Source organism: Aplysia californica, unplaced genomic scaffold (genome assembly GCF_000002075.1).
Source record: "Aplysia californica isolate F4 #8 unplaced genomic scaffold, AplCal3.0 scaffold00314, whole genome shotgun sequence".
NCBI lineage: Eukaryota > Metazoa > Mollusca > Gastropoda > Aplysiida > Aplysiidae > Aplysia > Aplysia californica.
Genome location: NW_004797584.1, coordinates 570,381 through 582,784, shown reverse-complemented (window position 1 = coordinate 582,784; position 12,404 = coordinate 570,381). Strand labels below are relative to the sequence as shown.

General features: G+C 38.1%; 1 protein-coding gene across 1 annotated transcript in view; it reads right to left on the bottom strand.

Annotated features, from left to right (window-relative positions):
• Nucleotides 1-11,564: 11,564 nt before the first annotated feature.
• LOC101845859 (sulfotransferase family cytosolic 1B member 1) overlaps nt 11,565-12,404 on the bottom strand; it is a gene marked incomplete at its 5' end in the record, with an annotated part of 2,600 nt that continues 1,760 nt past the window's right edge. Inside the window, 1 exon segment of the mRNA XM_005102126.3 lies at nt 11,565-12,341. Within this exon segment, the coding sequence (XP_005102183.2) occupies nt 12,223-12,341 (119 nt within the window).

Sequence of the window (12,404 nt, the reverse complement as noted above, 5' to 3'; positions counted from 1 at the left end):
TCTCTCTGTCTCTGTCTCTCTCTCTCTCTCTCACTCTCTCTCTCTCTCTCTTTCTCTCTCTCCTCTTTCTTATTTCCCTCTCTAGATCTTGGTCTCTCTCTCTCTCTATCCCTCTATCTCTCTGTCTCTCTCTTGTACTTCATATGTACATGTAGACCCCCAGTATACACTCTCTTGTACATAGAATGTAGCCAAATGAAATGAGCAATATAATTTTTGGCTCAAAAGCGTTGGGAACAAATACCACACAACACAAAATACTCTATGAAAAAATGCGATACTATCATGTTTTGCAGGAACCATGGCTTGTGCTTCATGTTGTCAACTCGTTTAGGAGACTAAAGTAAAAAGACCAACTACATATGTAATTTACAAAAGGGATGTGGAAGATAAGATGATTTACATTGTTCACACAAAGGGATATATATAGAAGATTAGATGATTTACATTGTTCACACAAAGGGATATATATAGAAGATTAGATGATTTACATTGTTCACACAAAGGGATATATATAGAAGATAAGATGATTTACATTGTTCACACAAAGGGATATATATAGAAGATTAGATGATTTACATTGTTCACACAAAGGGATATATATAGAAGATTAGATAATTTACATTGTTCACATGAAGGAATACAGAAGATTAGATGATTTACATTTTTCACACGAAGAGATACAGAAGATTAAATGATTTACATTGTTCACACTAAGGGATGTAGAAGATTAGATGATTTACATTTTTCACACGAAGAGATACAGAAGATTAAATGATTTACATTGTTCACACGAAGGGATGTAGAAGATTAGATGATTTACATTTTTCACATGAAGAGATACAGAAGATTAGATGATTTACATTGTTCACACGAAGGGATATAGAAGATTAGATGATTTACATTGTTCACAAAAAGAAACATGGAAGGGTAGATGATTTACATCTTTCTATCACAAAAAAGGTGCTTGAAATATTAGATAAGCTATATTGTTCACAAAGGGACATGGAAGATTAGATTTTAAAAAGAAAGATGAAAAGAGGACATATACGGTCTTCGTGAAGTCTCACTGTATTTACTATAATGATTTAATTAACCCAGTATTCTTGTCTTTTGGAATGTTTTCACATTATTATATATATAAATTTTATAATGTATCAGTTTGGTTTTTATATTTACATTTTTCCCACAGGTATTGGTCTTATCTGTTCTGAACTGTATCACTTCTTAAAATTACAACTGTTCTTTTTGTTTTTCTCTTGTAATATATAATATGGACAAATGTTTTCTTTTTGTGATAATCGTCTCATTCTTTTGTGTGTTGACTCTATACTAGTATTTATATTACTCTCTAATTGTGATCTGTAACTAACACGAACCTCACTCACAAAATTCTTGGTTTCCTGAGAACGTAGTTGCCACGACACGGTGGAATCAGGCACTTGTCAATTTTGGGCATGTGGAATTATTGAGATCATCTGAATGCTTCTTCATTTGCCTTGCTTTAAATTTTTTTAAATATCCATCCAGCTTAATAGAAGTCGAGATATTTGCGATTGAAGAAGGTGGGGTAGCCTGGTCTCAGGGGTTGAATGAATGAGAAAATTGCAACCAAATTTTGGTAACTTCAATGGTTGAAAACTGAAAATTACATATTTTATGCCTTTAAACAAGGTATTTCAGTAAAATTCACATGGAAATGTGTTTTCATATGAACCTGAAAGGTGTTTAGCCAAAAATTAAAATTTCGATTAAAATTGCTAAACTGGTGGAAAAATGCCCTTTTCTTCGATTTCAATATTTTGACGAGTGCCTGATTTCACCGCAATGTCTCACTATTATCTTATGAGTGCTGTTCTTTGACTTCAGTGCTATTCATTGGTCTTTCAGTTTTTCAATTGTGTTTAACAGAAACAAGTGGAAAAGTTTGTCTCTCTGCTTAATCAGGTCTTTTGATGCTCAGTCACATAGAAGAAAGATTCTGTGTAAATATAGTGAAGTGTGTTTTTTGTTCACGAGGAGTGTACACCTTTATTTTTGTTAGTTTAATGGTGGGCTATGGTGCAGATGGCTTTGGTTCAAATCTGTTATGGGATGTTTTTTAACTTGGGTTGTTTGGAATGTTTTTTCCTAATCTTCCGCTACCCCCATTCTTCATTACGGAGAAATTAATTTCCGATTGGAACAGAAACGAATGCAAAAGTTGATACATGTACATGTAGTAAAATTGTTTCTGTTTATGTTCAGTTCAGACTTATGGTACATGAGGAAGGTTAAGCTCGTTTTGACAAGAAGCCAGGGCCAATCAGAATCTGTTTTCTAAAGTCGATGTTCCTGGAGTGACCAGCTTATGGGAGTGGACAAATTTTCCTCTTTTTTTTTCGTGTAGCAATCTAAGAGTTAACGTGACATTGACAAAGCAGTTTCAGACTGATTTGTACATGTCTTCCTCAGTTTCAGTTGTTGTTTTCTTAAAGGTTCTTTCTTGTATTTGAATGGAGATTTTGCCTCCTAGGACTTGTATTAATGAATGGGAGGTGGGAGGTTGTTTTGTTTTGGGTTTGTTTTGTTTGTTTGTTGGTTGGTTTTTATTCTTTTTGGTTGTTTAGTTGTTGCTGTTGTTTTTGGATTGGGGGGGGGGGGGTGTACCAGTAAAATGGTTCAAGATGTGTGTGTTACCAAGACCGTTGTGTATTTTATATTTGGATATGATACTGGTGCTGCTGAAGAAATGTGACTTTGGAAGGAAGAGGAACTTACAACTTACAGTTGTCTATGTTGTTGTACTTGCTGCAAGAACATCCGAGTCGATAATATGATACGTTGTGGAAATTTGGTCGTATAAACCCACTTGTGCTGTTACAGACAGGGCATGCACAACATACTATGTGTCAATACTCACATCCCAGTATTCTCTCGGCGTAGAATTTTTTCTTTTGAGAACATATTATTTGTCACATATCCGTATTGTTGTATGAAAATAAAGCTCGGAGGTTGAATTTTCTTTGGCTCCATCAGTAGTGGAACGATGCAGCCATGCCTTATGGGTGATTAATGCTGTAAATTACTTTTCTAAACCTGTTGGCTAATGACATTCTTCCCCACCCCCGGGGCGGTGCCACTGACTGAAGTGTGTTTCGGCCTTTCCCGAAGGGGGGACATTAACTTGTTCTTATGCACAGGAGAATTGTAAATGGGCTGATTCATGCTCATGACTGTGCCTGAACTGAAACAAGGAACTACTGCTTTTTCTTTCCTAATCCTTACTATCGTCATTTTTCCGTGGAACAATGTACAGTGCAGCCTCTCTATTACGACATCGTCGGGACCAGAAAAAAATGTCATTGTAGAGAGTTGTCGTCATAGGGAGGTAATCAAAAATTACTAATGATATATGTGAGGCAGCGTGGTGGAATCAGGCTCTCGTCAGTTTTTGGGCATGTAGAGTTATTGGTATCATCTTAAAGCTTGTTCACTTGTCTTTATTTGGATTTTAAAAATATCAAATTATCTTAACTGCAAGTCGAGATATTTGCGAATGAAGGAGATGGGGGTCACCTGCTTTCAGAGGTTAAATAAGTGAGAAAATGGCCGCCAAAGATTAGTTATTTCCTTAGCTAAGGAGTCCGGGGTAACTGAAAATGTACATTTTTTGGGCCTTTAATCAACGTTTTTAAAAAAAACCCACACAGAAATGAGTTCTTTAATGGGCTTGAAAAGTGTTGAGCCAAAAAAACAAAAATTTGATAAAAATTCACAAACCTGCAGAAAAATGCAAGTTTTTTCACTTTCATTATTTTGACGAAAGCCTGGTTCCACCACGCTGCCTCAAATATAAAGAAAATATCGGGACCTGGGCACCATGTTACTATACAGAGGATGTCGTTCTATCGAAGGTCGTTATAGAGAGGCCGCACTGTATTGTTGAAAACAGACTTTGACTTAGTACTGTGGAACCCCAGCAACAGAAAATGTGTGCGTTGTTGGTTGTTGTTTTTGTTTTTGTTTTGCTTTTTGGGTATTTTTTTCCTGTGTGGGGGAAGGGGCAGTTGTTTTTGTTTTTGAGGTTTTGTTTGTTTTAAAAGCTGTTTTATTAATAGTTTAGTGGGCCAGATATACCCTTTCATTTAATCAGAATGATATTTTTTGTTTGTTATTACTAATATTACTTGACGGTTCTGAATTAAAGAAATATTATTATTAAGTACAAGTTCTCAACTTCACTCATGTCATGAATATAATTATTTTTTTGTTCATCGTTATGTTGTCCTTCGTTTGTGTTATGAATCATTTGAATGTGTCGTTTGTTATTTTGTTTTCAGCATATCTGAACAGAGCTAGGCTAAGATAGACTTTACTCGTGCTGCAAACAAACCGTAAAAACCTATCTCCTGTGGTAAAGCACTTTAGTGTCTTGTTTTTGTTTCAACTAGGCATGCACAAAATCTAATATATTATAACAATTACTGAAAGTGTAACGACAGACCACTCAAGTTTTAATTACTCTAAACCGTAGAACGACAAAGAAATAAAGGTGCCAGCTGTTCTGACACATCTAGACTTGGACAGTCTATAGTCATGCAAAGAAGCCGAGAAAAGGCTAACTCCTGTGATAAAACACAATACAGTGTTAGTTGTGACATCTAGGAATGCAGAGAATCTAATAGTGTATAACCATGACTGAAAGTGTAACGACCGACCGCACAAGTTACCCAAATCCGTAGGAGGTCAAGGAAACAAACATGCGTTCAGTAGGCCTATATCTGAACAGATTTAGGCTACGATTGACTTAAGTCGCGCAAACAAACCGTAAAAAAACTTATGACCTGTGGTAAAACACTAATGTTTCTTGGTTTTTTCAACTAGACATGCTCAAAATCTAATAGATTATAACCATTACTGAAAGTGTAACGACCGACCACACAAATTACTCAAAATCGTAGGACAACAAAGATATAAAGGTGCTTCCAGCTTTTCTGCCTCATGTAGACTTAGAGTGTAGTCGTACAAAGAAGCCATGAAACAGCTAGCTCCTGTTGTAAAAGACAATGTTTTGGTTTTGACATTTAAGAATGCATACAATCTAATAGATTATACCATTGCTGAAAGTGTGACGACTGACAACACAAGTTTCCCAGTTTCGTAGGAAGTCAAAGAAATATAATGCTTTCTGCTATTTCTGAACACACCAAGGCTAAAATAGAACTTAGTCGTGCAAACAAACCGTAAAGACTGATCCCCTCTGGTAAAGCACTATACTGTCTTGGTTGTTTCAACGAGGCATGCGCAAAATCTAATAGATTGTAACCATTACTGAAAGTGTAACGACCGACCAACCACACAAATTGCTCAAAAACTGCAGACTTTATTCGGGGAAAAACCCATTAAAAAACTGTCTCCCGTGGTAAAACACTATAGCTGAGCTTTAAGCCTCCGCACTGTGATGGTTGAGTTTTTTATGTAGGTGTTTTACGCCCACGTTAACACAATTTAGATCGTGCATTAGAAAGTGGGCTTCTGACCATGCCTGTCGGGGCCAACCTGGGCTGAGAGGCAGTATAATATATTGATTAAACAACATCCCTTAGAAGAAAGACCATGATTCTCGATGAAAATATCTTCCCACCAATTGAATTCGAGACTCTGACTCCAGCATGCTACCACGAAGTGCCTAATCACTACACCACCGGACTTTCCTGTATGTAAACTCTCATAGCAGACTTGAGATTTGATTTAAGCCATTGGGAAAAATGAATGTGAGCTTTTATGACTGTTTTTATACGTTTTATCAGGGCTGGATTAAGCATGCGTGAGGCCTAGGGTAAGCTTGGAAGGGAGATTCCTTTTCCAACTTCCACCGTTGCATTCACTACCACAGACTTAAGTAACATAATCCTAACATATAAATTATAGACTAAGACTCTTTTTGTTTCGAATTATTGAACGTAGACTATTCTCCCAATCTTATACTTATATGATAATTATGATAATACATAGGCACGAAATGAAAATAAAATGAAGACAAGTTGTTCTCACCAAATACATTTACACAGAGAAATTCAGTTCAAGTTAATTAATTAATTTTTCGTGAAAGAGTATACAGGTAAAACTAACAAGTAGATCTATTTCAAACCAGAGACAGGAAGGAGTAATCACCCTACAGCCCAGAAACGTTTCTCGATTTTCGTGTGGCCATGTCGCTCCGCTGATGATATCACTGAAATGCAATTCACGCAGTATAGGTCTATCTGACTCCATGCTACTACAACAGGCTACCAGAATAGGCCTATCTGACTCGATTATACTTTAATTAATAGCAGTTTTGCTGCTATAATACGTATGGCGGGTCCACGGGAAAAACCCAGATATCATCACAAGCTAGAAATTGTGAGGGTGTCAAATTTAAAAGCTTGTGGACTCACAACTTCATGTTTGTTTGACTGGAGGTTTATTGCTACGTTTGTTGAATGGAAAATCTAACAACAATAATCAACCAATAGTTGAACAGAAATACAGTTATGACTCATAATATGAGTCAACGAGAGTTCAAAATTGAAACCCTCACGGTTTTCAGTTACGACTGCTCGTTTCCCCCATGGACTCCTCGTATATTATTGGTGGGAGGTCCTCTCTTGGTGGGTGGCCCAGGACCTTGGACATTGGACTCACGCTTTTAATCGGGTTCGGGGTTCCCACTTCAAGAAAATCCGGTTCTTCTTTATGCAAGTCTGAGATATGTTCCATGTCTCACGTCCATACTACAGGTCGGTCGTTACACTTTCAGCAATGGATATAATCTGTTGTTTTTGTGCTTGCCCAGTTGAAGCAACTATAATAACACTGTTGTGTTTTACTATAGGAGATGGCCTTTTTTGAGGTTTCTTTGCACGACTAAACTGTATCTTAGTCTAGATCTGTTAAGAAGTTATGGAAGCATCTTTATTATTTTGACTTCCTACGAATTTGAGTAATTAGTGCGGTCGGTCATTACACTTTCAGTAATGGTTATAGTCTATTAGATTTTGTTCATACATAGATGTTACAACCAAAGCATTATTGTGTTTTACCACAGGAGAAATTTTAATGAGGGTTCTTTGCATGATAAAAATTTATCAAAGTCTATATGTGTTTTGAAAAGCTAGAAGCATCTTAATTTCTTTGTCTTTCTACGGTTTTGAATAATTTAGTCGGTCGCTACACTTTCAGCAATGGTTATAATCTATTAGTTTTTGTGCATGCCCAGTTAAAACAAGCATAAAACTATTGTGTTTTACTGCAGAAGATAGCTTTATTACGGGTTTTTTCGCACAACTTAACTGTATCTTAGTCTGGATGCGTTTAGAAAAGCTGGAAGCGTCTTACTTTCTTTGTCACCTTACAGTTTTGAACAGTTTGTGCGAACGGGCGTTTAACTTTCAGTAATGGTTATAATCTATTAGTTTCTGTGCATGCCTAGTTGTATGAACAAGCACATTATGGCGTTTTTCCAAAGGACCGAGCTATTTCATGCCTTGTTAGCACTTCACACTGTCCAAGTCCAAATATGTTCAGAAAAGCTGGAAGCATCTGCATTTCTTTGTCGCCCTACGATTTGGAGTAATTTGTGCGGTCGGTCGTTACACTTTCAGCAATGGATATAATCTATTAGTTTTTGTGCTTGCCCACTTGAAGCAACTATAATAACACTGTTGTGTTTTACTATAGGAGATAGCTTTTCTACAGTTCCTTTGCACAACTCAACTGTATCTTAGTCTAGGTCTGTTCCGAAATAACAGAAGTATTTTTGTTTCTTTGACTTCCTACTGATTTGAGTAATTTGTGCAGCCGGTTGTTATACTTTCAGTAATGGTTATAATGAATTAGATTTTGGCAAACTCCTCCCCGAAAGACCTGTGTACTGTGGTGCTCGCTGAACAACCTTGTGGTGAAAGCAGAGATGCCCACTGTCACCATCAACGACAGGGTCCTGAAGTGTAAGCGCTCACTGAGGTATCTAGATATCACCTTTGACAATCACTCTCAGGTAAAGATCACATAACCAGGATCATCACAAGAGCCCGAAAAGATCTGACGCACTGAAAACCATGACGTGCAGCAGAATGCCACTGAGAATTAATTTTAGCCATACTATACCAGACGCTTTTGCTGTCTGAGATAGACTATGGCCTCGGTCTCCTCCCTGTGTCAAAGTCGCAGCTGAAACGCCTTGAAAGAACCCAGAACGAAGGTATACGGACTGTTCTCGGGTGCACGAGACACATCCTGCGAGGCTATGCGTTATCTCCTGGATCTCCCAGCCATGGTAGAATGTCACAAGATTGCTCAGGTGAAAGTGTATTTGATAGTCAGCACTGATGATCAGCACCCACTGCATGACAAAGTGGGAAGAACTGTACGCACACGTCTGATTAGAGGGACTGAATGGATGAATAAGGCAGCGACAACTTTGGCTTACTGCTGTGAAGTGCAAGACATCCGAAGGGGCAGTGCATAGGTCAGCGTTACTGACCCACTTGGGCAGTGTACTCGAGTGGTAGCAACCTTAGGCAGAGTTGTGAGTTGCCAGAGGTAGCAGCCAATGCCGAGATAGAGACACTGATAGAGGAGAACAGTGAACAGGATGACGTAATCATCTTCACATATGGATCAGTAAAACTTGGAGTCAAATCTGGATGGGCTTTCAGCGCCCGTGTAAACGGGGTCATACAGAGAGAGCTGTCAGTGGCCACTAGTATAACCACGTCCAGCATGTGCATGGAGATGAAAGCCATCACAGAAGTCCTTAATTGGATTAACACGACGGAGTATCAGTCTGCCATCCTCGTCATCGACTCGACGAGTGCCCTCGAAAAGTGAAGAAACACATAATATAATAATATACAGACTGGCGAGAGGCAATACGAAGCAGCAGACTCACAAGGATTGTATGGATCTTTAGCCCTGGTCATGCAGGAGTCCAAGGCAATGAAAATGCTGATAAGCTAGCCGGCCAGGCGGAGATTGGCGGCACCATGCAATTAGATCCACCAACAGTCATGGCAGCATTGACAGCATGGTCCAACGACCACAGAGAGGATGAAGTCACCATATCACACACAATGGAAAGACTAAGGGAAGCTGGTGTCTTTAAAGAGTCGTGGAGGGACAGCAATCTACTTGGAAAAGCCAGAAAAAAGGAACGAAAAATATAACAAGCTGATTACTGGCACGATCAGCAAGCAGACCCTTTCATGGTTCCTGGAGAGGAGGGATTTTTGCTCGCCTGCAATGATGCCTATTCTCCAACCAAACAAGTAAATAAGTATTAGATTTTGTTCATGAATGCATGTTACATTATTGTGTTCATGCTTGGATGTCAGAGTAGTTTGTTTTACCACAGGAGCGATTTTTCTTGAGCGTTCTTTGCACGATAAAAATCTATCCAAGTCTGTATGTGTTAAGAAAAGCTGGAAGCATGTTAATTTCTTTGTCGCCCTACAGTTTCAAGTAATTTGAGCGGTCAGTTACACTTTCAGCAAAGATCTATTAGTTTTTGAGAATGCCCAGTTGAAACAAACGTAACCGTAACTCTTTTGTGTCTTACTAGAGGAGATAGTCTTTTTTACTGTTCTTTGCACGACTTAACTGTGTTTTAGTCTAGATCTGTTTAGAAATGATAGATTTCTTTGTTCCTCTACCGTTTTGAGTAACTTGTGCTGTCGATCGTTACACTTTCAGCAAGGGTTATAATCTTTTAGTTTTTGTGAATGCCTAGCTGTAAGAGTAAACACATTATTGTGTTTTTCCAAAGGACCTAGCTATTTCATGTCTTCTTCCCACGACTATACACTGCCCAAGTTTAGGTGTGTTCAGAAAAGCTGGAAGCATCTTAATTTCCTTTTCGCCCTACGGTTTGGAGTAATTTGAGGGGTCGGTCGTTACACTTTCAGCAATGGTTATAATCAATTAATTTTTTAGCATGACCAGGAGAAAAAATGTAAATCTATTGTGTTTTACTACAGGAGATGGCTTTCTTTGTGGTTCATGTGCACTACTAAACTGTATCTTAGTCTGCATCTGTTCAAAAATGATGGAAGCATCTTCATTTCTTAGACTTCCTACGGATTGGAGTACCTAAGGTTGGGGGGGGAGAGAGAAAAGAAAAGAAAAAAAAAAGAAAGGAGCACATTTTCTTGGCCTAAAATTAACAAACTTAAATAAGACCCGGATTTTGCCACTATAGCACACTATTATTTTTTTAGGGGGGGGGGGTGTTGCTTTCGCTATGGCGACCGAACGAAAAGATTAAAAACTCAAAGTCTGACGTTCTGAGTTCGTGTTGTCATCAAATTCAAGGCTCTTTTAAAGAAGTTACTCAAAGAAATGCATGCTGATCTTCTAAGGGTTCCTAGACTCCTGGTAGTGAGAAAACTTTGAATCTTCCCGCTATTCCTCTGACTAAGCACCACACGACCTCCGTTGGTTTTTTTTCTCCAAATATCAAAGATAAGCTAAGGGGACAGCGATTTGAAGACGAGGAAGTAATTGAGCTCGAAGCAAATTAATATTATTATTATTATCATCATCATCATCATCATCATCATCATCATCATCATCATCATCATCATCATCATCATCATCATCATCATCATCATTATTATTATTATGCTGCGCTAAGGGCTCTTGCCAAAGTGGCCATGGTCAGCGCGTTTGACCGCTGGCTAGATCGAATAAAAAAAAAAGTGCATTGAGATGAACGATTTTTATGTTGAATAGAAAATATATTTTTGTGGGTATGTGCAGAATTTTACGTCTGCAAAATAAAGAGGGTTGATTTTAACCCTATCCGTACGCCCTGGGGGTCATTTTGTAACCCCGGGGTTGTATTCTTCACATTTTAAAATACTTCTAGTTCGAAAACCTCTTTGAAACTTTCAGTATTTCTCAAAATATTTGACAAAGTGCTATGCAAAGCGTACGGATCGGATTAACGAGTAAATTTCCTCTTTGGAAAGTGGTGGCACAGAGTTCTCCACGTTGTATGGATACGATAGTAAAACTCGACGTAAGAATAGGGTTAAAGAACAAGGAATGTTTCATCTGGGACAGATCTCGTGGTACCCCACGCACAATAATAAATAGTGGCACAAATTTGAGAGATTTAAATTTTGCGAATAACATACCTTCTATTAAACATCATAATGCATGGAGTGCAATTAATGATCGATGAATTTGTGAGATCTGCAGAAAAGGTTGGCCTTGTACTTTTATTTTCCTTCCAAATCAAAAGTGTTGCGATTGTAACTAGAAACTGCTTCCATCGTTGTTTTTAATGGCAAACCTTAGGTAAAAATTAAAAATACATTAAATTCAAGTCCCGGGGCAGCATTATCTCCTAAACCACAGACTGCGACGATGACGTCCGCCAACGAATCAAAAGTCATGGATTGCTTTCGTAAAATTAAAAACATTTTTCTATTCAATAATCGACTCACTGATGACATGAATAGCAATGTTTTGGTTGTGCTGATGTTTGACTCAAAGATATGGAAAACAAACAAAGCAATTTAACAAAACATTTAAAAAGCTTTCAAACAAAATGTCTTCGAAGATTTTTATTTTATTAGTAAAATAAAAATGAATTTGTCACAAAATCATGATGTCTTAGTAAGGGTTGGGATTGATGATACATCAATATAACCACGAAAAGGAGAGGTGGAGCTAATTATTCGGTGCATGTTTTGGGAATGGCAGAGATAAGATTGACCAATAAAACTGGAGACCAATGAGTAGAAAAATGAGAAAAAGTAGAATGACTGGCACTTATAGGAGTAGGATCATCATGGATGAGGCAATCACCTAGGGTTGGGATGTGTCAAAGTCGGAGGGACTTATTCGCCAGCAAGTTCCAAGAAATGATTATGGCGTGTTTCGAGTCAGGGTTAGACCAACCAGGCTTCGACTGTTCTCCACCTTGTAAATCTGACTGTACAAGGGGAGATTAAAAAGAGACAAGTAATATGCTGTCCCCGTCGTTTTATGCAAGAAAAATTCTGAAATACAAACTGAGCCCAAAAATGTGAAATTATGCGATTCTGTTAACTTTAACAAAGAATGATAAAGGAAAATAGAAATTAGGCAAAAAGAAATGATCAAATTTTGCTAAATTATGCGGGGTGCTTAAAACCACGGGGACAGAGTATGTAATAAATTTAGATGTCATCATTGGATTTGCTGAGCAGTTCAAGGCAGTTCAAATCGTGGTTTGTAGATGGATATGCCTGACACCTTCTTCTTGGCTACTTCATCAAGATACTCGTCCTGAGCAACGGTGAACCAGTTCTTGTAGTCCCCGACTTGACCTGTGTCATATACAAGCGGACTCTGATGGATATATTATGATTATGGAGTGAGAAGGGGCAGGG